The sequence below is a fragment of the Anopheles gambiae genome, chromosome 3 (genome assembly GCF_943734735.2).
Source record: "Anopheles gambiae chromosome 3, idAnoGambNW_F1_1, whole genome shotgun sequence".
Classification (NCBI taxonomy): Eukaryota; Metazoa; Arthropoda; class Insecta; order Diptera; family Culicidae; genus Anopheles; species Anopheles gambiae.
Window position 1 is genome coordinate 58,084,645 of NC_064602.1, and position 24,782 is coordinate 58,109,426.

At 37.0% G+C, this 24,782-nt stretch overlaps 2 protein-coding genes across 3 annotated transcripts; one reads left to right on the top strand and one right to left on the bottom strand.

Moving 5' to 3' along the window:
- Positions 1-237: 237 nt before the first annotated feature.
- LOC1272680 (protein gooseberry-neuro) lies at positions 238-21,034 on the top strand. Of its 2 annotated transcripts, XM_061656706.1 has the most exons (6): positions 238-1,921; positions 5,671-5,984; positions 9,171-9,242; positions 12,272-12,395; positions 19,714-20,175; positions 20,271-21,034. In XM_061656706.1, exons 1-6 carry the CDS (start codon positions 1,858-1,860, stop codon positions 20,582-20,584), a joined length of 1,350 nt encoding a protein of 449 aa, XP_061512690.1. In that variant the 5' UTR covers positions 238-1,857; the 3' UTR covers positions 20,585-21,034. The 2 variants fall into 2 exon arrangements, with proteins under 2 accessions (XP_061512690.1, XP_311581.4); XM_311581.4 differs by lacking the exon at positions 9,171-9,242.
- LOC133393192 (uncharacterized) lies at positions 20,945-24,648 on the bottom strand. Its single transcript, XM_061656708.1, has 2 exons — positions 24,157-24,648; positions 20,945-24,080 (listed from the first exon to the last, which is right to left on the bottom strand). The coding sequence occupies exons 1-2, from the start codon at positions 24,187-24,189 to the stop codon at positions 22,995-22,997; spliced, it is 1,119 nt and encodes a 372-aa protein (XP_061512692.1). The 5' UTR covers positions 24,190-24,648; the 3' UTR covers positions 20,945-22,994.
- Positions 24,649-24,782: the final 134 nt, after the last annotated feature.

Genomic DNA, 24,782 nt, shown 5'->3' on the forward strand with positions numbered 1-24,782 from the left:
ACTACCCCTACACTAACATATTATCCCGTTGATAGCCGTGTTCCGGCTGTCGCCTATCATCGCCTACCACAGTTCTGGCTCCCTTTCGCGCACCCTGAACCACCGCGCAAGAGTAGAAACTGTGTAAGCCAAAACTATTTCTGTTTTCAATTTCCTTCATTCAAATGCTTAGGAACAGTGGGCAAAGGGTCCTTTTAGGAGCGCTACATAGTGGCAGTGCTATAGGATTCACGCTCGAGGGTTCAACTGTCCCCTTCCTAAACTCGTGCAAAAGGGAAGGACCCCAGTTCCGATTTAATATTTCATTCGCTGTTGGTAGTTAAAGTATCGCTAATACCGTACCGCACAAGAAGCATTCGGTCTCATGTCGCGTAGGACCCAAGCCTGTAGATCGTTTGGAAGAAGGGTGAACGCATACTTGTGACTCGCCCTTACTTTCGGTAGCTCCCGTGTGTTAGAAAGGGAACTCGCTTCATCTCCATCACAGCCTCACAAAAGGTGGGAGCATTCGACATGAGCAACTCCCTCCCATCGATCAAACAACACGTGGTTGTATGAGTGTGGCGCGGAATCGCAGCTTGCCGCCGAGAAACAAGCGAGTAGTATTTTTGTTTCCTCGTCCGTGGCCAACCAGTTCCTTGGGAATACTTTCGGCAAACGGTCGCGTTCGTGCGAACGCCTTACGTTCGAGCCGCCTTGAAGCGCGATCGGAAATAACTCACGATCAAGCATTATTCCCGTCGCAACCCGGGAATCGCTTTGAGTAAACGCGCTTTTGCGCTCTTCGAGTTTTCTGTGACGAAAGATTTGTATGCGCGAGTTTTTCAATTCTTCTTGCTGACGACCGTGGACCGACGGTACTGTTTACGTGATCATAAGTTCCGTTGTGTTTCGTGGATTCAGTTTTTAAGTGCGAAGTGTTTTTAATTGTGATAACTAGCTTCATTCAAGGATCTTTTCGTGTTTTACCAAAGTTTGTTTAGTTCAAATTTAAAGTTCCTGTTAAGTGTTACAGAAGAACAACAAAGATATCTTCTGCGGCGTTCGCAAATAGTCGTTAGCCTTTCATTAGCATTTGTTGCCTTAGTTTCCTATCCATACAGATTATTCAGGCGCTTGCGTTAGAAAATCAATCGTAAAAGTGTGTTTCGAGAGTTACGGTAAAGGTGTTTGCACTTTCACGCAGAGCAATAAGTATTGATCTCAGCCTCCTTCTCAGGCCACTGCGCAGCATGCAACTCCTAACAGCAGTACGAGCAAGTTGATTGCTACATTAATGATAGTGTTTGTTGGTGGCAATTTTGTTGTTTATGTTAATTAATTTAATTTCATCAAAGACCGATCTGGTGGAGTGGCGAGTAATCAGGAATGATATGTTGAGAAGAGTAGATGAGAGTGCAACCAATGCAAAGAAGTGTTCAGAACCGGCATCACATGAAAGTGTTTTTACGTTTTCGGATGGCACTGTGAAATGAATGCTGAGTGTTGTCAGATTGTTGAAATGCCGGTTGTTTATGTGCAGTTTTTAGTGCATTAATGCATGCAATCGCAAATAATAGTGATCAGTGAAGCTGATAATGGCATCCTTGCATCCTGATACAACTACGCTAATGAAAATAATGTCCAACAATGGACTTCACGGCAGTTGCACACATGAAGTAGAGTGACTCGTTATGCAATAAATGCAACTAGATACTCAAACCAAATATGTATTACTGAAAGTATATCAGCATTAAGATGATTAGAAGTTGAGGTGAATTATTTGTGATAAAAGTAAACAAAGACTTAATCTGTGTACAATAAAACACAAAACTGTTTCAATCTTGATAGTCTAAACCGACAGCGATTTTAAACATAATGGATATGTCTGGCGCAAATTCGCTCAACATGAGACCACTGTTTAGTGGTTATCCTTTTCAAGGTAAGACAACATTTGTGTTTTGATCATAAGTCGCTTTATTTTATTATTTTAATAAATAACAATATACTCCACTGTTGTTGAACAAACTTATAGAATCTCATACATGGCCAAAGTTAAGGAGTGGTGATAATATTTTCAAATAGGATGTTTCATTTCATACATTTTTGCAAACGTTGTGTTAGTTTTGTATCCAGTAATTTCCTAGCCGGTCTGGTGGTATTGGTCTTCAAAAGTACGACTTAATAACATGCCCATAACGGGTTCAAGCTCCGAATAGACCGTGCCCCCATACGTAGGACTGACTATCGTGCTATGGTAACAATAAGTCACTGAAAGCCAAGCCCACTTCAGTAGTGCGTACAGGCAGACCTTGACCGACAACAGTTGTTGTGCTAAAATGAAAAAATCCTAATGCCGCCGAATTTCCAGTATTATTGACAATTAAATACTAAGGATGGACCTCTGGTAGATTATTTTTTGCTTTTATAGCATTTCTAAACGCGCTACACAGCTCGTAATAATCAAAATTACGCATTGCAAGCAACAACATTTGCGTTCCGAATACATGATTTTTGGATAAAACGTTAGTGAGCAAAAGGGCAGGATCTACAAACATTCGCTTTGTGACAATTAAGATACTTGGAATCGACTAAACGCTTAAAGAAAAGCATTAAGAAAAAGCATTATACTTAAACAGCATGATACTCGCAAAGAGTATTGTTACTGTAGACACTCCTTTATATGCTGCTTAATAACAACGAATGGAATGGTGTAGTTCAACTTCATGGTTCACCCCAACCAGGCAATATTATAATATAAAAAATTGTCAATAAAGCGTTATTGTTAAATTTTTAACTTTTAAATATAATGGAATCACACAAAGCACTATCTAATAACTAATTGGCATGTTTAAATATCTATTCACGAACGTAACATTCATCATTTTGGTATTTCATTTAATTATTTCATTCATAACATTGATTGAATTTGATAACCATAAAATTTATAAACAAATTTATTATTTTTTTAAAATTTTATGTAATGAAAATTATGTGATATTCCACCATACAGGCTAACATAATACTAAAATCATTATAATTGTTGAATTTATTACATTTATTCACCATTTCTATTTATGACGTATCTTTATCAGTTTTGGATAATACTACATCTTAAATAATACTACATCTTATTGTCCAGAAGAAATATAAATTAAAATATCAAATATTATGTTAAAACAAAACACTTAAATAAATTCGTGCACTATCACTACCAATTACCAGTTGGAGAAGCTTTATTCGACTTGTGCTTCCTTTTATATCAGTAAAGGTGTCGAAGCGTAAATCCACCGTGGAGATATACACCACCCGAACAACAGACGATGAACGATAAGAATGCTTCCTATGGATGAAGAATGTGAAAAATGAAAAAGGTTTCTTTTTTTTACTGTAACCATTCTAATATTCCAACTGGCTACATGTATCCTCTGTATTCAACGCCACACGCAGCGGCAAGTATTCTCGCGAGTTCCAAAGGCGCATCAAAGGCGCAGAAAAGGACGGCGGACGCTTACTGCCGCTGTGGTGTTCCGGAGTGAGGCATATGGTGTACAAATTAGCCATACCTGAATTCCGACGAATCGGTCCGACACAAACCCGGTCAACCGGGGGCGAGAAGAAATGGAAAACCGGAAAATCGAAATTTTTCACGCTTGGACCAGATGTTTTCCTGCATCGATCGATCCGGTTCGATCGATGATGGCTCCTGGAATAAGATCATCTTTTTCTACACACGCATACACAATCGTTTTTCACACACTGTGCATAGGAGAGCAGAAAGAGATGGAATGTGGACCCAAGTTTCTCTCGTCCATACGTGACGTCATAGAACAGTTGTCAATTAAGTGCTTTTGCATCTTTCATGTCGCTCGTGTCAGCTTTTACAGACACAATGTGATGTAAAGAATACATGGAAGAATGCATATACATTTTCCAATTTTCTACACACCGGGCGTGCGGCAGCTGAAAATTGTCTGCTGAAACAACTGCTAATCGATGATCATCAGCACGCAATTTTGTAGCGAGAAAAGATTGGTCCTAATGTTGATGTATTATTTTACCACAAATGATTGTAGGAATTATTATTAGCTTAGTATCTTAAAAACGTGCTAACGTTAGAGCTCAATCTTAAGCGTTCACAATTGCGATTTGAGCAAAAAAGAAAAGTTTAAAAAAGTATGTATGTATGTATGATACCAAATTATATGTCATTACTTGCCTCAACAGTATTTGAATATCACTAAAATAGGAGAGAAATACGGTGGTAGCCGTTCCTTGCGTAAAAAGTAATATACAGTAGGATGATTTTTTTATTTATGTGTATAGAAAAACGCAATTCTCCGCAGTGATCAACGAATGGTTCAGTGTTTACTATCCCATATGTGCTTTCACCAGCTTTCAAGACTTATTAAGTAACACGCAACTGGATACTCACTCCTTACGGAAGGACGGTCCATATGAGAAAAGAACCCATGACGGGTATATTTTTAAGTCATGTTCTCAACGTAGCGACTGCATCAGAGTACCGCCGTTTATAAGTCTATATAGCAACTTTTCTCATCCTGTTACTGTAAGGTGAAGAGAACAGTTCATTAATAGATAATCGTACTGATTATTAATGACTTTTTTTACTGATTTTCAGTAAAACGATTTACTGTATGCCTCTCGGTATTAAAAAATTTACTGAAAACCAGCAAAACTTGATAATAATTTGAGATACTGAAAATGCATTAATCCATTTTTTCTAATCGATCTGTGTATCAGGACAACAACCGAAAACATAACACGATGTCCAATTGTTCTTGGTGTACACAAAAAAAAGATTTCACCTTATAGACACCAATAGAATATTTCAGGTGGCATTTGTAGGCATTCGAAGAATGCTTTAAAATAATTAGAAGCCGTTTCGGTGCTTAAAATATTACTTACAATTAATCAGGTAATGTGCTTGCTGATATGTTCATGAGCTTCGAAATGTTCATGAGCGCTTAAATAATCAACAAACTTGTTTTTACAGTATGCAGTATAAAAACTGTATCAAACGATATAAGCCATGGGAAAAAATAAGCAAAGGAACTGCCATTTTCTTACCGCATTAAAGAAATCTCAATTTGAAAGTAATATTGTAATGATTGTGATGGAATGATTGTGTAATCATTTTTTTTATAAATATGGTCACCGAACTTTAAGCGTGTTTGTAGAAACTTTGTGGAATCGGGCCACGTAGGTCATAAAGCAAAATAATAATATAACTTCTAGACAATATTTGTAACAATTGATAAATTTATTATACTTACAACCAGGACTGTTATTCTGTCTCGCGACTGTGGTCCATGTTGCAATAGCGAGATGTAATGCTAAAGTAAATGGTCCAAGGAGGGGGTTTACTGGGTAAGAATCCTATGTCAACACCTGTGCGATCGAATATACCTCCTCATTGTAAAAAAGGGAAAAACATACATGAAAATATTAAATTTGATATAATTATTTGAAGGGCTCCATCGTTCCCGTTTTAGTTAATGAGCTCCTGGAATAAAATATGATATTTCGTTAAAATTATTGTACAGGGTACCTTGGGATCACAAATAACTAGCATACCTAACTATCCTCCACAAATTGCAAGCGATTTACATTTTTCACTGAACATTTCTCTAGTCACAGTGTGTTTTCTTTCCTCGTTTTCGTTCTCAGGTCAAGGCCGTGTGAACCAGTTGGGAGGAGTATTTATCAACGGACGTCCGTTGCCAAATCACATTAGGCTGAAAATCGTCGAGATGGCCGCTTCTGGGGTGAGACCCTGTGTGATTTCACGCCAACTGCGCGTTTCTCATGGATGTGTATCTAAAATCCTAAACCGCTACCAAGAAACCGGTTCAATTCGTCCCGGAGTAATAGGGGGATCTAAACCAAAAGTAGCGACACCGGAAGTGGAAGCTAGAATCGAAGATATGAAAAAAATGAATCCAGGAATTTTCAGCTGGGAAATACGTGAAAAGTTGATAAAGGTAAGCATCACGGACACTATAGTTGTTTGAAATACACCCCTAATATTTTTAACTTTGTTATCATTAAAATACTAACAGCCAGGATCCTATTTTCGTTATTGCGTGAGCGCCTAAAATCGTTTCAGTGTTTGGTGACACTCATTTATAATTCATTTGTCTTTAAAATAGTATTTGACAACAACATAACATAGCAACAAACTAAGCAATACAGCAAAGCCGTGCCTCCTGATTTAATAAAAAATATATAACTACAAACATTCTTAAAACAACCACATTCAGATTTTCTTATGTTTTTCTTGCGCTAAATTTCATTAATTTTCATTTTTTTATCAAAACCAAAATGATGAATAATAAAATCAACCATTTGAAAAACAGAAGCTTGGGCTATTTTGAACCGTATTCCTAATCATAAATATAAAATAAAGAAAGATAACGTGCAGTAATGTAACACCGGCATAGCTATTGATAGTTATTGATAGTTATTGATAGTTAGTTATAAAAATACAAACCAAAACAAAAGCACCGAAATAAAGTAATACTCTTTGCATCATCATAGAAGGTTATTCTTGAGCAGTTGCCTTTTAGAATAATACGAATAGCCCAGTCATGCTGCTGTCATTATTCTATTTTAATCGATTCTGTCTTCATACAATGGACACATATGATAATGTTAAAAACATATTTAACACACAGGTTGCACAAATGTAACAGAAATGGTACAAAAGCACAACAGTACATTTTGTTCATCATCAATTAATATGCTAGTAATATCCACAGTATGCAAACGTTACCTTGGATCTTTTTCTGATACTTTTGTTACTACAACAAACCATTCCACATAGTTTGATCGAATATTCAACACATGTATTTAAAAGTAACGAAGCTGTTTGGACATAATGGCCGGTACTAAACTCGCCGTTTGCTGTATTAATATTGTTTTATCTGAATGCGGGGTCACAAGGTGGCTAGAAAGACTACAGGTGGGTTTATGATTTTGAATTTGATATCCCTCTATTAGGATGGAGCTTTGTATGCAGATTGTCAGAAGGGGAAAACATTTTGTTTGTTCTCCTGGCTGCTATCAAATTAAGGTATGCCAAATTACACTGGACAGATCGACCTGCATTGTTTAGGTGCTAGTGCAGATTTGTAGAAGTTCAATTAATCGTCATATTTTTTATTTTAATTTCCATTCAAATAAACACAGTCAATTCTACCAACAATACCGAGCATTTGATCCAAATATCAAGTAATTTTTTTTTTCGTGATGTTGTCTAACAGATAGGTTGCACCATATAATTACAATGAAGCAAGAAAACGTGGCAAAGCCCCACACAAATGTCCAATGATGCTTTCTGTTGATCAATCTCTTCCGTGCTTGCGGTTGGAGGTCTTGGTAGCCATCATGCCAGCAATCGCTTCAGCTGCGTAAGAAGCTACGGGGAGGGAACCAAAATTAGGAATCATTTTCGAGTGTTAATTTGCTGGGGTGCCCGAATCTACTACTTCCCAGATACCGCTAATGACTTTCGTCAATGATGAATAGCTCTCGGGGTCGCTTTCGGTAGTCGAAAGTCCCTTTTGGCGGCTGATCAGTACTACGCTCCTTCCTTCCTTGAATGGACGGGTTGGAGCTACATGTGGAATATTAGGTTTACCCGGCGAATTGTGATGAATGATGATATGGAAGATCATCATTGCTACCGAAGGGAAGAAAAAGGTGAGAAAATGCTCCCAAAGAGTGGGACACATTACAACAGCGAGAATGAGACGTAAGACGAGCTGAAAATTGACAAAAAAGCTCATCATTTCAGCTAAAGCTGCCGTCTATCCACACAGACTTTTGCAATTTAACTGATACAAACATCATTCACAACCACCCGATCAATCTACCGGAGCTATGCCGTGCCCCGCCACACGACCTGTGGCGGCTGTTTGAAGTAAACATAATTTGTTTTCCAGAGCAAAGTGTTTCGACAATGAAACTTCAATCTACTACCGTGACTCATCATGACGTAACATTCGTCCAGATGTATGAAGTGGTGAATGAAATTCTTTGCGCACGGTTTCGGTCTGAAGGGCTGAAGGCGTAAAAGCTCCACCAATTCCAGTCAATGCGACCCATTAAAATGATCTCCTGGGAGGGATGGATTACGTCTAACACCGAAACGTGTTACATTTCTCACCCAAAGGAAATTCCGGTAGCGTATCTGATCTTTAGTCACGGATTGTTTAAAAATACATACATCCAATTGTTCGCCGGATCCCGATATTCGTCTACTCGCTCTACATACCGTGTTAGGTAGGATTGATCAGTGGTACAACAGCTGGCAAAATGGGAGAAGAAAACTGAAGAGCTTACTAGAATCGATCCGTTGAATTTGATTGATTCTAAATGAGATTCTGTGTGAACAGTTTAATTTATTCCACTCCCATCGCATATAGATTAGCCCGCCCTGCGAGGCTTATCTTTGTAAACAGATCGAACAGATTCAACTTTAATCTATACCGTCCTTTAGTTATACGGCTATTTTTGATATTTTCTTAAAGGAATTTACAAGCCGTTCCAATTCCTGTAAATGAATGAAACTGCCATCGCTAGTTTTAGTGTGTAACCAGATGGGAATTGAACGGTCGCGATCACACATCACCGATCAAACACATAATCTGCCGACTACTGACAATCATTCCAAGAAAGTCTCTGATACCGCTACCAGGCACACACCAGTTTCACGAGTCGCGCAGTGTACATAAGAAATTACACTACGATGATCCGATTAAGGAAATTTGTTTTCTATTAACCTGAAATGATAGGCACACAACGTCAACGGGACACCTCGACGATGCTGGCATTCACACACCAAACTAGCATTTTGGCGGTGGCTCCTCGTGTGCTTGGTTCGATGAATCGGAGCAAAGGTATTTTAGTCTCGTTGGTTTGCATTGATCTAAGCTGGTGAGATAAGTTTTTTCGAGCTGTCATGTCAATCTCGCGGCTTCTACTTCACGAGTTTATTTTTTTGCCGGGAGTCCGTACAGTCGGCAACACCAAAAGAATCATCAAACCTTCCAAAGTGGATAGGTAGAGAAAGGCAGTGCAAGACAACAAACAATAAATTATAAAATGAAGGAAAAAATAAGATTATGGAATAGAACTTTTCCCTTTCTGCTCTTTTACCATTCTAGACGGCCGGCTCGGACGACCCCAGCGATAATAAACATTCTGGTCAACTAGGACCTGATGTGGGCTACCGGCAGGTAAATGCCTCTTTATTCTAAACCATCCTCTTACTGGAAATCAATATTTTGCATTTCAATATTAACTATTTTAATGTATATTAACAAATATTGGACTTTTAATTGCAAACTGTCACATTTCTCAATTTATTTATGTGTCATACGAAATTATCATATTTTGGCATGAAATTTAGCTGTAGTTTAAATAATTCTTTGCATATAATGGGATCTTGATATACGAATAGCAGTTTCATCTTTCATTGTGAACTATTACTCAGGATGGGTAATTGCATACATCAACTTTCTTATCCCAGCATATTCTCAATGAAAGTAATTTAGTTCTGCAATTAAAGCCGTCACAAATTAAAGAACGGTTTTGCTGCTAATATCGTGCCAATCTGTCACTAATTCCAAAGAAATTATTGAAATGCGTCGCAAAATAAATAACACTTAGTTACATTAAGCGACAGCTTCGCTGGTGCCATCAAAAAGCAGTCATTCGGTAATATGTGCACCGTACCGCGTTTGTGCTCATCGCCGATCGTAATTTTACGGACAGCTTACGATTGCCAGAATGAAGGAAAACGGTATATTTCATGTAGAGCAAACTCTTTTACGCAAATCCGCATGTTTCTTCCTCAAATACATGCTCATGCTCTGCTGCTGCGTTTTCAAAGATAAAAGAGTGAGGGATAAACGCAAAAACAAAGAAAAATTAAATCCGACATGAGAACTTAACCTTCATAACGCGTTCCATCATCGAGTATGAAAAGATATTTAAGATGACAATCGCGCTCTGCATGTTCAGGCACATTATCCACCGTATGCCAGATAGACCGGAGATATTTTTTTCGTTTTGTTGTTTCGATCTTTTTGATCCCTTCATCCGTTGAGCCAGTATTGTCACTATTAACAACTTAATTAGGTAGGTCGCTTTGAACAGATTTCGACTTGGGTTATTGGACTCGTCTTTGCCTTGTGTAATTGTTTTATCAGTATCTTGTACTGTAATACAACCTTAGGATTTTACTCTAGCTCCTACATAATTGTCAATTCATTCACATTACCCATGTTTTTCACTTATTTTTCTAAAGCAATAGTGATTATAAATTAATTTAATTGAATTAGTAAGTCAACCAATGTTAGCGATCGTACATTTACTAAAAGTTACAGATTTCAGCATCAAGAAAGTTTATTAAAATGTAGAGTTATTTTTCGAATCATAACAACATAAAAGAACAACAAAAATAAATAATAATGTTTCACCTTCGTTTAGCAATTTATGAATATATTTATTCATTTAAGCATTTTATATTTTACATAACCCGTTTGATTGATTAGTTCATTAAAACTTATCTGAATGCTACTGTTGTATGCTGCATTATAATTCAATATTGTCTCAAGCACGCAGCATTGTGACATCCATGTGAATTTATGTAGTTTATTAAACAATTATTTTTCCTTACGCTTGTACAGCCTTTTCTTGAAGAGAAGTGGCGAGTTGATTGGTATGGATTAACCAGCATTGACCACAGCTGATACTTTTTGGATTGAGATGTACGTAAAAAAGGACCTATAATTAGGAACATGAACCATTGCAATGTGTTGACGTGAAAATAGAGGTACTAATGCGCCTTATTGCAATTATTAACCTGAAACATACTTTTCTGTAATTAACACATAATGATTGATGGATTAGACATTTCCTAAAGATAACTGATCTGATCATACAACAAAATAACAATATTTTCATGTTCATGTTTTCATAGCCTAATGGTTGAAAAATTAGACCAAATTCATTGGTTTTAAGCGTTCATTCAAGAACGTTTTGTATTCTAGGCTTGCTTAACACCGTGTTCTTATTTTAATCTACATGCATGTTTTAGAAATTTCTAGCTATAAATTGAGTTTAAGACGATTAAAATCTCAAACTCTCTGTTTCACACTTTCAGTCTCGTTTTCGCTTTATTGCTCTGTGTCTTTATCCACAACATGTTGGCTATTTTCGTTCCTCTTTTCATCATTGATTGACTTTCCTACCTGCCCGATGAATATCGAATAGGTGTTATCGTGACTATCATTTAATTAACGAACGTGAGATCGAAACGGAAGGATAACAGAAAAGGCACGGGGGGTATTTCGAAAACTTCTTTTGTAGAGGCGCATTACAGAGAAGCACTAAAGTGCCGCGGTTGAAATCTTTGGTTCGTGTTGGATTCGAAATGTTGGGTTAACATCCTTTCGCTTTCCTAGAGCCGTCTGGCCCAAATAAATCTGACAACGGTTCTAACCCCGATTGTAGTACTTAATTGAAATATTTACCGCCAAAGAGTCAAACAGATGCTTGATCATCGTTTGGTACGAGATGTAAATGTGTAATTTGTCTGTTTGTCACATTTTGTTACTAGTTACTATCTACGTTTACTTGGAATCAGTAGTATGAACACAAGTAGTGAAATATAACTGTAGATTATTCTGTTACATTTCAGTAACATTTTATGGTGATAACAGACATCCTAAGCATTCATAGCTTTAGTAATATTAAGAAGAAAAGAGAAAAAAAATCATAAACCCTCTAAATAGAATGGCTGTAAAATGAGTCTATAATTCGTAAAGTAAATAATAAGCATAAAACCTACGCCATTGAAGACATAACATGAAACAAACCGGAATGGGAAGCAAGCCAACCATATGCGGGGAAAACAATCCTGAGCAGCTTCATGATGGTGCTGTTGAAAAGTGGGAAAATTTAATTATAAGCTGTGAAAAGGTTTAGCACCTACAAATTTACGGTTTCAATCGGAAGTGTTCTTTTTTGTCTTACTTCGTCGCGGACGGTGGCGTAAAACAATACATTTTTTAGGTGTGGTGAAGAATTCTCCATGCAAGAAAAAGTAAATATTTTTCATTTGATTTGACGTGAACAGTTTGAAGAATACGTAAATTTGAAAGCAGAATAATGAGAATCAAATAGAACAAACTTTATAGGTAGCATGCTTGTTTGTTTTGAAACGATTTAATGATTTACCCTTTGGTTGGATTCATTTCAGGAAGGAGTAACGGATCCTCCCAGTGTTTCTTCAATAAGCCGACTTCTGAGAGGGGGTGGCGTTGATCCAGGACGGAAAGACGACGATGGTCGAAAGGATTACAGCATACACGGTATTCTTGGGGGTAAGTAATACATTACCTGAGGGTGTTTATTGTCATATAGAGGTAACATTCATAGCACCACCGTTATGAAAGATGCCACTTTCAGCTAAATTGATACCAAAATACATTTCACAAGAAAATGTGTAATGAGTTGTACACACCTACACAATTGCAAGATGGCTACGAAATGATTTTTTTAAATAACTACGATCGTTCACACAATTTTACATATGTTACGTTATGAAATACCACGTTAATAACATAATTATAATTAAATTAAATTAAAGCGTATGACATCACAGCGTACTTGAATACAATAGAATACTTTATTTTTTTTACCTAAAGTACAAAAATATTAGGAATACGTGTGAATGTTTATTAAATAACGTACAAAATAAAACATACACCTTTAAATGTACAAAAATGAGCATTTCAAATACAAAGCTGTTGTTATTGAGGAATGAAAAGTGTATTAAAAAAATAAAGAAAAAATCAGAAAACTTACTCATACAACATTCCTCTGCCTCACTATGACGTCATTGAGTGACAAGACCTCAGTGATAGCATTATGCACTTTAGGTGGCGCTTCATTTTCTTCAAGGCTGTCTTATACATATGTATTTTAGTCGGCAGTATACTTGCTTTTGCACTAAAATTCTGAGCACGAACTGCGTTCATCGCTTAACGTCCCCGCACATCCCTCGCTGAATGCATCTTTTGAAAACGAGTGTTGAATGAGTATAGATTTGAGATAAACAAAGTTTTTGCCGCAAATAGAACCCATAATGTCATGTGAGGTGGCAGCCATTGCATAAATACCTTTGTGCATTACGTGATGAACACATGTTGAAGTATGAAGTATTCAAAGCAACGTTTCTCGTACAAACATACATTATTTTTAAAAATCCATGTAGATACTTCAGATCGTTTTAATTATATTCGGATTTAGATTAGACTTGAATTATATTCAATTTTGCTATCTTCAAACTGATTCAACATGGTTAATACGCTTCCACGTTTCTCAAGATGGAAAATCGAATGTTTAACTGTCTTTGCGCTTATGATTCCTGGGTGGTCCACAGCTGATTGTTGGTTTTATGGATATAAGCACAACCTATTGCTGAGTAATTGTTGTTACTCTTATCGACATCTTCTGCTAGTAAAACAGGCTCTTCATCTCTTTTAAAAATAATATCAACCGACAAAGGCTAGGCATTGACTAATTTCAACTATTCGTTTGTTATGATGGCATTGAAAAACAATGCTTATTGCCGCATGAAGGCAAACAATTCATGCGGCTTGTGTTCATAGTCCATTTAATCTTTGTTTCTTTCCGACCCTCCCGCAGAGCATTTGTATGTCACATAAGCACGATGAACAATTGAGGAGACCATACTTTTCATTCAAACAAATCGGTTCCCCTTCTGAATTGTTTCACCTTTACTCCGGATGTCCGGAAGTTGATTTGTCGAACAGTTGCAGCTTGAAACACCAGTGTAGGTTCCTACTATGATTCGCCTATCATGGTGGTATCACAAACATAAAAACCGAAGAGAAACCTTGTACGGCACAGCTGGGAAGTAAAACAAATGTTTTATTGCATTCTACATCAAGCAGCTTCCTTGTACATAATACGAGGATGCGACTGGCTGCATCTGCTCAAAAAATCAAAGAAACAGTGAAAAAACAATTCAGTACAACAATGTATTATTTACAAACATTTCATCATTAAAATTTTTACATATTTTTTTAAATTAAAAATAAAGCTAGGTTTTATTGGCTGTTTATTAATAAATTCGTACAAAATGAAACATAATCGTACGTATAATATAACCGTCTTCTTAGATCACAACACTTGCGTATTTTTAGTTATTATTTTTAAATTTTACAGTTTTAGTTTATTATTTTTACAACCACACAAATTTATAACTGTTTCTTGGTTTCTTTCCGACCAGTCGATTGCGACTGAACGAGTGAGCTTTACGATAAACGCTCCGACTGTTACTAGTTTGAACGAGGTTTGATTTTAATCAACATCCTCCTTGTCTAAGCCAGGAACGAGTATCTTCGGTTGGGTGTTTAAATAATTGTTGCCATACTGAATGTGCAGCATACGAGTAAAAAATGAAGTTAAGGAAGAAGTGTTATTCTTGATCCATATATTCATAACATTTCTCTAACAAAAGGCCTTTTTATTGGGAAAATAATCAATCAATGCATCTCGATCATTGATCTACACCGACTACAGTAGCAATTATCTGCCAAACATTCATATGTTTGGCTTTTGTACTATACTTGTCCCTTTATGAAATGCGCCTACGATACATAAAACACGAAAAGTGTCACACCACAAAGCGGCTATTAGGGTACACGAAGAGGCTCACACCCGAATGACAAGTTTTACTTCTCTTTTCATGCTCTTCATTTATTTTCTTTTCATCTCCTTTTTCAAATATTCCTGTGCGGTGAAAACAGTCACTCTTCGTGATTCGGATTCCTGGTTCAAACAACGATTTGTGGCAAAGGCCCGATTCTTTCTCTTTTCGTCATTTACCTCCAACGATGTTAGGGCGTTTTTTTTTTCTAGGGATCTTTTACTCAAAAGTCACCCGGGAAGGGTGACAATAATCAAAAGGTTGTCGTACAACATCATTTCCCGATTTTTGTAACCGATAGTATCCTTCAGCGGCAAACCTCTTTGATGCGGCATTGCCGCAGATATAACTTTGAAAACTAGAGCAGTAACACAGCCTTATACTCTTGAACGATGGCTACACTTTCGTTTCGGTGGTTGACTTCCTAATGTGTGATGTAACGTAACACAAGAGGATCCTGTAATAGAAATACGAGACGGTATGACGGCAAACGGATGGTTTTGTGTCTAGAATTCTTTAACAATCAAATGCAAAAGGTACGATGCGGCTAGCATAAAACGACTGCTCTACTCCGAACGAGCAAGCGCTACTGTAAGAAACGCGTTGGTGGTCGAAAAAAATCAGATGATAATAAACTAGTTCATGTCTCTCCTAACAGGATTGTGAGGCCACATGTAATGTAGGCTATTTCAACAAAATCTCTAAAATTATTTTTATAATTTCTTGTTTTTCATCCAATAAATACTCAAATATATAGTTTAAATGTTTATATGTATCATCTTCCAGCTATCGCGAACAGAACAGAATTTGGTCAGACGTTTTGATGAGTAATCGTAGAACCATTAATCTTAGAGTGACTCGCCGCACCTGCTACAACATCGCGCATCAACCGAACTATCGCAACCTGCATCACGCTTTTTTCGTAGATTCTGATGTCTCGAGCATTAAGGATATGTATCCAGTTGCTCAACCAACCTTTTCTGTTATGGAGCAGGATCACATATTCAACAAAGTTGTAAATTAAATTCTCGCCCTTTGAAGAGTGTCGGTAACATATTTTGAAACCATGACGTTCTATGACGGGAAAAAAAACTTTGATCTTAATAATGGTAGATAGCTACGCAGTACAGCTATAGTCATATCGAAAGATAAATACTTGACCTATTATGTTTATAATATTTAACCCTAACGTGTAACACCTTTTTTAATATTACTTTTGACGATAAATTTCGTGAAAAACATTTTTGTTTTGTCATTTAAAGATCAAACTTCATTCAAAAATCAAGCTTCTTCTATTCAATTCAATATTAACAACTATTATCGCAATATTTGTTATATGTTACTTATTTTTGGAATTCACCAGACTTGAAGTGATCTTAATTTGTAAAATATAAAATTCATGCGTTAAAACATATGTTAGTTCAGATTTTTGGACCCTAAAGGCCTTAGTATAAATATAACATACATTTATGTACCAAATTTTAAGCATAGAAAACTCATACCAATGGTGCCAGACGAGGTAACATAGAAATTTTGTGTATTTTAAAACTTTTAACAAAAAATTAACGATATTTCGTCATAATTAAACAAATTCAAGAGTCTGATTTATCTAGAATTCACTACACTTCCGCAATCGATCCAATGTGAACCATTTCCTAAAATTAGGTCAAAAGATACCGACCTTTATCGTTACTTCCAACTATACTAACACTGCGTTGTTTCTTATTGTGTTCCTTGGACACTTGCTATATCTATCCTCCTGTGTTGATCATACCGACCGATACTACTCCTATTTCTGCCCCCCAATGCTGAACAAATGAGGAAAAATCCTTTCATGAAAGGAACCAACTAACAAATGAGTGTGCGTTTACAGCAGCTAATACCGCAAAATTGTACCTAAGTGTCAACCGACACAATGGGTCACATGATACCGAAGCCAATATTACTTGGGCGGTGAACTTCAAAAGCGATCTCTTTCTTCGGACCTGCTATTCGATTGTTCGTACTTTACGCGATGGAATGTCCGAACCAGCCAGAGAGCCGACGAACAGCCTAATAAATGAAGGTACTTCGTTTTCAAAAGCTTAGGTCCAAGACTGCTCAAGTGCAGAGGGCTCATCCGCCATCGCCATAGACGGACCGTCGCGGCGAAATGGAATGAAAAATTGGTAAACGAAACCTTTTAGCCTTATAATAATTTATTAAGGGGATTCCAACCGTCAGACCTAGTGACGCTTGTACCCGATGTCTTGGTGCCAAGGATGATGTTTCGAAGAGAATGCCAAAGAATAAAAAAAGCCAAACGACCAGACACCGAAGGTGTTGAGCGGGATGGTGTCTCACATGATTGCAGGGCTGGTCACAACTTCCTGTACTTGCTGCACTGATTACTGAAAAATGACATCCAATATCCGATTATGACTAGCTCGCTGTTTCTTCGAATGTTTATGTATTTCGAAAGCCCATACGTTGTTCAACTTCATGTAATGAAGCCAATACACAATATAGCAACGAAAGAGTATCTTTAAAATGTGCTGACCATTTTTATTTATTCGTTTGATTACTGTTGAATTATATTTTAAATATATGTATGTGTAATTAGATGCAGTATATGTAATTAGATGCACAATAATCCTACATATTTTAAAATACAGTTTGTGGTATTACTAAGTTCTTTTATATCTTCAATCTGTGTATTTTATTTTTTCGTTTGATAACTGTTGAGTTTTAATATCATTTCTAATTTGATTGAATATATTAGTAGCACAACAATCCTAAATACTTTGAAATATATTTAATGATATTACTATGTTATTGCATCCACATGTACACATCAATGTTTCAAAAATAGCCAACAATTTCAAGTAACGCATATCGTATTTATTACTGTTCATTCAGTGAGTATTCTCTGTATTCTTATACAACCATTTTGTCACCAGTAACTATATTTCACTCCTTGATACACATACCAAAAAATGACAGCCATAAGCTTTCCACTCTCTTTCAACCCAAAAGTAAAAATCACATGTTGTCCTTGGATGCAGGCTGCGTATAGATTACGTCTCTGACAAAACTTCTTAACATCTCGCCTAAAGCCACGCAGTCTGGGCAAACCAATTTGTTTTTTCTTTTCTATCGCTTGTTTTGAGTGTTCTTATCTGAAAAAGCTATTTTGCTTCCAGATTAACTCTAACGTGCTCAGGTTCTTCTCAGGACGATAGTAACGGCCGTTGTTGGCGGGAAGCGTTCTGTCTGTCACTGATCATTTGCTATTGATCGCGTAGCTGCAACTGCTGCACCACAAACGCAGAAAGTCTTAAATTTTGTTTTGTTTCGTAAACCGACCAGCTAACACTAATGGTCCGCTCGTTTTTATAGCTTTTTAACGAACACGCCATCCTGACCGCTGATGAAGGCTGCAACAAAGCCATCACACCCAAAAAAGGATCATAAAAATCGGAGAGCCTTTAAAGGTGATTCATGAATATTGTGACACTCTAATGATACTGCTGTTGTTTCTTATACAAAAAGGAGCTTTTACAGATCACAAGTGTGTATCAACATCCAACATACTTAACCTGAATGGAAAAACGTAACTCACAAGCCATCTCCCTGATATGAGTTATTAACTGAAGCCAATCTTTCTGGTTTTTTTCTTTTCAATATCGATCGCAAAGTATGTTTAAGAGGAAAAAATACAAACACATTTTGCTTCTTTTAGCTTTAATATGCATATACAATATGTTTTATGTTTTTATGAATCATGGCAGTTGACAACTGTACTACGGGACCACCTCCAGATTTCATATTCATATTCATTGTGATTACGCGACATGATAACGTGATTCCCAAAAAAAACCCAGTAACTCCGTTGTTTGTAGCAAACAAGAAGATTGATAATCAAATTTTAAGTCTTAAAAAAGATGTTGAAAATAAGGAAAAAGTAGAATAACTGCAGAAAATCCCTTTTTGATCCATAGTCTTTGGTTTCTAGTAGTAGCCGGAATTAGTACGTATTACAAATTCTTCGTACGTTAGTAGGAATTTTCGTTTGGTAACAAGGAATATCTATTCTAAGGTTTTTCTCACAACTACATTCCCACATTGTTGATAACAACGATGAGTTCCTTGATTGTTCAATACATATGTTAAAATATATCTGTAATTATCTTGTATGTATGCAGACAAAACATATAATGTTCACGCAAATGAAGATTGTTGTATACATTTTTTTTTTCTCGAATGCAATTTACCATTTGTGATTTCTCAATAGTTGTCATCAATGATCTTCTGTGTTTACATTGCACCGGTAAGATTAGGAAGCGCAGGTGATAGGGAACGACGGGAATGTACGTCTTACGTATTATTTTATTCGTTCAAAAATTTTAATACAATATAAGTGTATGTGTCCTTTAAGGTAAAAACGCTTGTCTTTACTTTAAGGTAAAAAAGGTAAAAACGCGCCCTACGTGTTAAATAAGGAAATAAAAAGAACATAACATAAGAGGCTTCACAAATAGTAAAAGATATCCTTACATAATCGCATTAGTAGTAGTTTGTATTTTTTTTATTAAAAAAAAAACAATTTTTTTTATTTATTTAAAAAAACTTCCTAGTTACACTATAACGAGCTCTGTAACAGCTTAATACAATTTTATTACCACAGTTTTATTACCTTGGATAACCACTCACCAACGACATAGAATCCACTAACTGCAATAGCAGTATGGCGTTCTTCTTCTTGTTTTCTAAAATACTCTCCATCTGGCATCTGGCGATGTTGAGGTTGAGTTGTTGGTGGGCTAAAATTTAAATTGATTTCAATTACACGCCACATTATGCTACCGTACAAGCACAACCATTCGTCCATATCAGTGACTAATTTCGTATACACTTTTTTTCTCTTTTCTCTTTTTTCATCTCGGTGCCGGTTGTCATATAATCGTTGTTTCGTCATCCGCTAGGACGCGGATCGGACTCTAGCGACACCGAATCGGAACCGGGAATACTACTGAAGCGGAAACAACGGCGTTCGAGGACGACGTTCACGAGTGAACAACTGGAAGCACTGGAAAAGGCCTTCACGCGCACGCAATATCCGGATGTGTATACACGTGAAGAACTGGCCTCCACCACCAACCTTACCGAAGCGCGTATTCAGGTGTGGTTTAGCAATCGCCGCGCACGGCTACGCAAGCATGCTGGAGCACAAATGTCCACACCGCTCAGTAGCTTGGGCTCTTTGCCAATGTCGCAATACCACCCAGGAGTAGCGTCGAACGATTCATACCAAATGGCGGCAGCAGCTAACTATGAGTTTGTTGCACAAAATCCATCGACATTTACCTCTGGTCACTTCCAGCACGGTCACTTTGGAGGACAAAACTTTTCTACTAACCATATGGGCTTCCACCAAAATAATCAAGGTAATGATTTTCCTAAGGATTTTCAATACAAAGCTTTGACTCTCTATTGATCGCATGAGTGCACTAAGTAAGATAAAATGTTGTTCTATTTACAGAATTCCTTCCATCAGAATACACCAAAATGATGAGTGAAGAGTATATTAAGCCGGCGCATGAAAATTCCATCAAATTAAGCCCCTCTGGTAATCAGGCTGAAAACTATGTTAAAGTACCTCCTGCAGCCCCGGTAACAGCATCTATTGCGCCACAGGAAACTCCATGGAGTCAGTCCTATCCACCACATCATCCAGGGCAAGCGTATGCCACCAATTTGGTTGGCTGCCCACCACCAGTCACGACAACGACCGCAGCAGAATATCACCCAATGCAGCAAGCACCAACCGCCTATCCAAACAAATACTGGTCATGATCAGCTATCGTGATATTCGCTACTCTTACGCTCGCATCGCAATACATCAACCATTATTGACTAAAATATCATTTAGCCACGATAATGTCAATTCCCACCTCCTTATTGTCAAATTGAGATCCTGACAAGTAGACTATATGCAAAGGTTGCCACATCCTTTCCGAGAACCCGATTCGGGACGAATACCAATTACTTGACATTAAAGTGATAGCGTTTGCATTAGGACTCTCTAGAATGTAATTAGCCAAATTTGGCAATTTTTAATTTATTTTGCCTTTAGAATAAAGTTGTCTCATACGTAGGTCCAGCACGGTTGTCCTACTGTACACTTAGGTTTGTAAAGTAAGTTCCAAATATTCCTTATCGCGATAACAAAATAAAACCTAGCACACGAAATGGAAACAAATAAATCATCTGCACCCGACCAGTGTCATTAAATGTTTCATCATAGCACCTCAGTCTTGACAAAAGAAAATGTTGAATAAAAACACTTATTTTCGTTTAGTTGAAAAACTTTACCAAGGGAAATAAAATTACAACGAATTACAAAAAAATCTTTCATAATTTGCTGTGGAAAATTTGACCCATTTGATGTAATCTGTTATCGAGTTACGTCATTAATGCGCACCGAAGATTCGAATATTCGTATAATTTGTATGCTTTTCAACAAAAATAAAAATTTTTTGTGCATAAAAAGTAACTTTGATTAAATTGATTGGTCTTATACATTAATACAATTTTTGCTTAAAGTAAATATAGTTTGAAGCATTACACGGTTTTAAGATGTAAAAAAACTTTTTTTACTGTCGTCTATCCATGTGTCAAAAAGGTATAATTTTCTCCGAGAACTTTTAAACTCAGAAAACTACCGTTTTCTGAATCTGTCAAAGCCGTGAACTGTGTAGCTCGGAAACAAATTTTAGTTTAATCTTCCGCTTTCAAAGAAATACCTGGTTTCCATGGTTTCTACCACTTAGTTTTCCAATGATTTTGATGCTTGAATCCGTCTCATCATTTATTGATGACGATAACTTATACCTCCAACTACAACAGAAGATTGCTTAGTTATTACTAAATACTGATTAGTATCACAAATGTTGTCCACAATATAATTGAATAGTTTCCAAAATGTGTTGGCAATGTGCCAACATTTTTAAGATGCAGAAAAAAGATTTGCGAAACAGTCTATAAATCGTGGGTTTTATAAAAAAGCAGGTTTTGAAAATAGGTTATAACTCGAAAGTCAAACGTTAAGGAAAATAAAAAAATGAATTCTGTAATCGTTGTTTTAATCCTTTCCTTCAGCAACTGCTAGTGTCACACAAGAATGTTTGACACGACTGAATTGGACAAAGTTCACAATGGAACGCCTAAAAGTATGCAAACGATCATTCAAAGCATTATTGCATAAACCGTGTGCAGCTCATCACACAGGGTGTCTCCGACAATCGCTATTATTACTGACCGCGAAGAAACCGTCTGTGTCGAATTTCAGCGTACGTCGATATTCAATGTTTTCTCCCAAAATATTGCTCTTTTTTCGTATTTATTTAATTTAATTGGGTGGTGTAACTATAATAATTATGTGGTAATATTTCGACAAAATATGGTGCTGTTCGGTAAGGTAAAACCGTCTGTACATTTTTGACCAGTTGGACGCAAACACGGGTCAGACTGAACCTACCTTAGCGCAACCCGAACACGTTGCATCCGCCGGTTGGATTTGTTTCCGACTCCAACCTAACGCACCCGCTGGATCGCCGAGTCGAAATTTATTAAAACAGGCTCGAAACCGACTCCAGGTCGGATCGAGAAATGAATTGTATGACCCACGTCTATCTAGTTCCCAAATTTTATAACGTGCATTAATTGCATTGAATTTCTTTTTTAAGAGAAACTATCCATAACATCGATAGGTTTAAGTCAATTTAATCATTTTACAACAACACGCTCCAATTATAGATAATACGGGAACAAGATTTCTCTTTTCTTTTTTGTGGTTTTTTGTAAATCTCCGACAACATATTTATTTTATCTTTTTTCAGAAAGAAGTGGTAAGCATAAGCGTATATCATACACAAAATAATTGAATTCAGATTTTTTTTACTGTATTGTACACTTGACCCATGATAATAGATATAACAAATGAATCTGGTGATGAATATAAAAACTGATAATATTTCACAGTATTTAAATGAGCAGCACTACTAAATCTATTTTTTTAAATTCTTGATGGTTTTAGCGCGCAAATACTAGACATTGATCATTAGACTTATTTTACTAAGCATCCAGATAGTCAATCCTTGCTAACGGAGGAACTGTCCAGACTAGATAATTGGTATTAGATGAGACGACAGAATCCTCCATCATTTCATTTATATTGTCAATGTCGCAATGGTAGCATTACATATTACAACGATACGGGAAATGAGGACCATTGAGGCCAAGGAGGAAGCTGCACTGGTTCGTCTGACCCGGTTGGTAAATTTGAACTCTCTGTTTGCTGATCGATTAATTCAGTAGTGGAACTACTTTCACTCATCATTTGCGACATCTCCGTAGTGGTGGTGACAAGTGGTGGTAAACAAATTCCAAGCTTGGCACTAAATAAAGATCCCAAACCTGGACACACTTGCTCATACCCAAACAAATTGCCACTAACTCTTCGACACCAGTAAAATTTCGTGGGATCGCCGGGTTTTGGCAAAAAACCTTCCCTCGAGCACTTAAATACGCAGCTGTTAGACAATGAATTAAATTCCGAGCCTTCGGTACATTTGTACACCACCACGTTCCTCAACACTGGTCGATTTCGGCGACGGTTGTAATTGCAATACGCATAGTATGTAGGATCCTGCGGAAACGGTATAAATATAGATCTTCCATTTGGACGACATCGTACCGTTTGACATCGAGTGTTTCTGCTGCAGGTTTTCTTTTTCGAGTTATATACGTAACCCGACGGACATTTGAATAACCGGGCGTAGCTTCCAACAGATGTACAGTAGTGGAATTTCATGCAATCCTGGGGATCGGGAAATACTCCCAATCCCGTGCAAAGTAAACCAACTTTGTTGCCACTATTTGCTCCATTACCCTCGCCGATTCCTGTAGTATATCTGCACTCTGGAAACAAGGGATCTACAGTAGCCAGGCATGCTCCTCTGGTACCAGCATCGATCGAATTACAGTACGTGCCCGAGGGACAATTGTTTTCCGGCAACAATGACTGGTCACTGATCCCTGGAATGCAGACGCGCACGCGTCGACATCCGGTACACACGATTGTGGAAGTATTAGTACAGCTTCCAGTCAAGTTTCTATCTATAAATTGTGGCGAGAGTGGTAAACTGTATGAAGTACTGTACCATAATGAACTTGGCACGTCATTATCCGGCGATATCATTTCCTCAGAAGAGCTTTGCGGGTCAAAAATATTTGTATCCAGATAGTCCGGATAAATGCCTTGCCCATTTGATGCACCCAGCACGAGCATCTGCCGAATAAAAAATAAACTATTACTCTATGAAAGTTAAGCTATTCCACACCACGATCTAACTCAAATCACGTACTAGGCACAGGCACACCGTTCTATATTTCACCATGGTTATTGACGATGTGAATGCTTTCTGATATTGAAACCTAATCAGCAGAAAAAGCGCTACAAACACTATTTATTCGCCCGCGTGTTTGCGTTGAAAATGCCGTCAGCCCTACTTTTACATCGCAATCTGGCACAATAAGTATGTGTGAATTGTTTCTAATCATTCTGACAAACATGGAAGCGGTTTTAGAAATCAGAATATTGAATGGTGTAAATTGAAGATGAAAGGTGCTCCTTTGTTAAAATGATGAATGATATATTGTGAAATCTTCATGACCTGTACATAGATTCATATAATGTTAGTTTATTTAGTGCCGTGCAACGCACATTAAATCAACGGATACCATTTAACAATTGTACCACCATATTGTAGATTAGCTATATTAACTAACAACAACATTTTATGAAGGTATCGTAACGTTAGGTTTATTAGCCGTGAACACAATTTATTTGATAGTCATTTCACTTTACATTGCAGATCCTTTTTTCTTCGTCATATGTAAGCTGCAATGGACACCGCTGCTCGAACAATTCCAACTAAAAAAAAAATACCCGGAAAATAAAGAGGACAACATTGATCAGTAACAAAATTAT

Coding starts and splice junctions, on each gene's coding strand:
- LOC1272680 (XM_061656706.1), top strand. CDS start 1,858: ATGGATATGTCTGGCGCAAATTCGCTCAACATGAGACCACTGTTTAGT. Junction 1,922..5,670: donor TAGTGGTTATCCTTTTCAAG/GTAAGACAACAT, acceptor TTTCGTTCTCAG/GTCAAGGCCGTGTGAACCAG. Junction 20,176..20,270: donor CTTCCACCAAAATAATCAAG/GTAATGATTTTC, acceptor TTCTATTTACAG/AATTCCTTCCATCAGAATAC.
- LOC133393192 (XM_061656708.1), bottom strand. CDS start 24,189: ATGGTGAAATATAGAACGGTGTGCCTGTGCCTA. Junction 24,081..24,156: donor GAACGGTGTGCCTGTGCCTA/GTACGTGATTTG, acceptor TTTATTCGGCAG/ATGCTCGTGCTGGGTGCATC.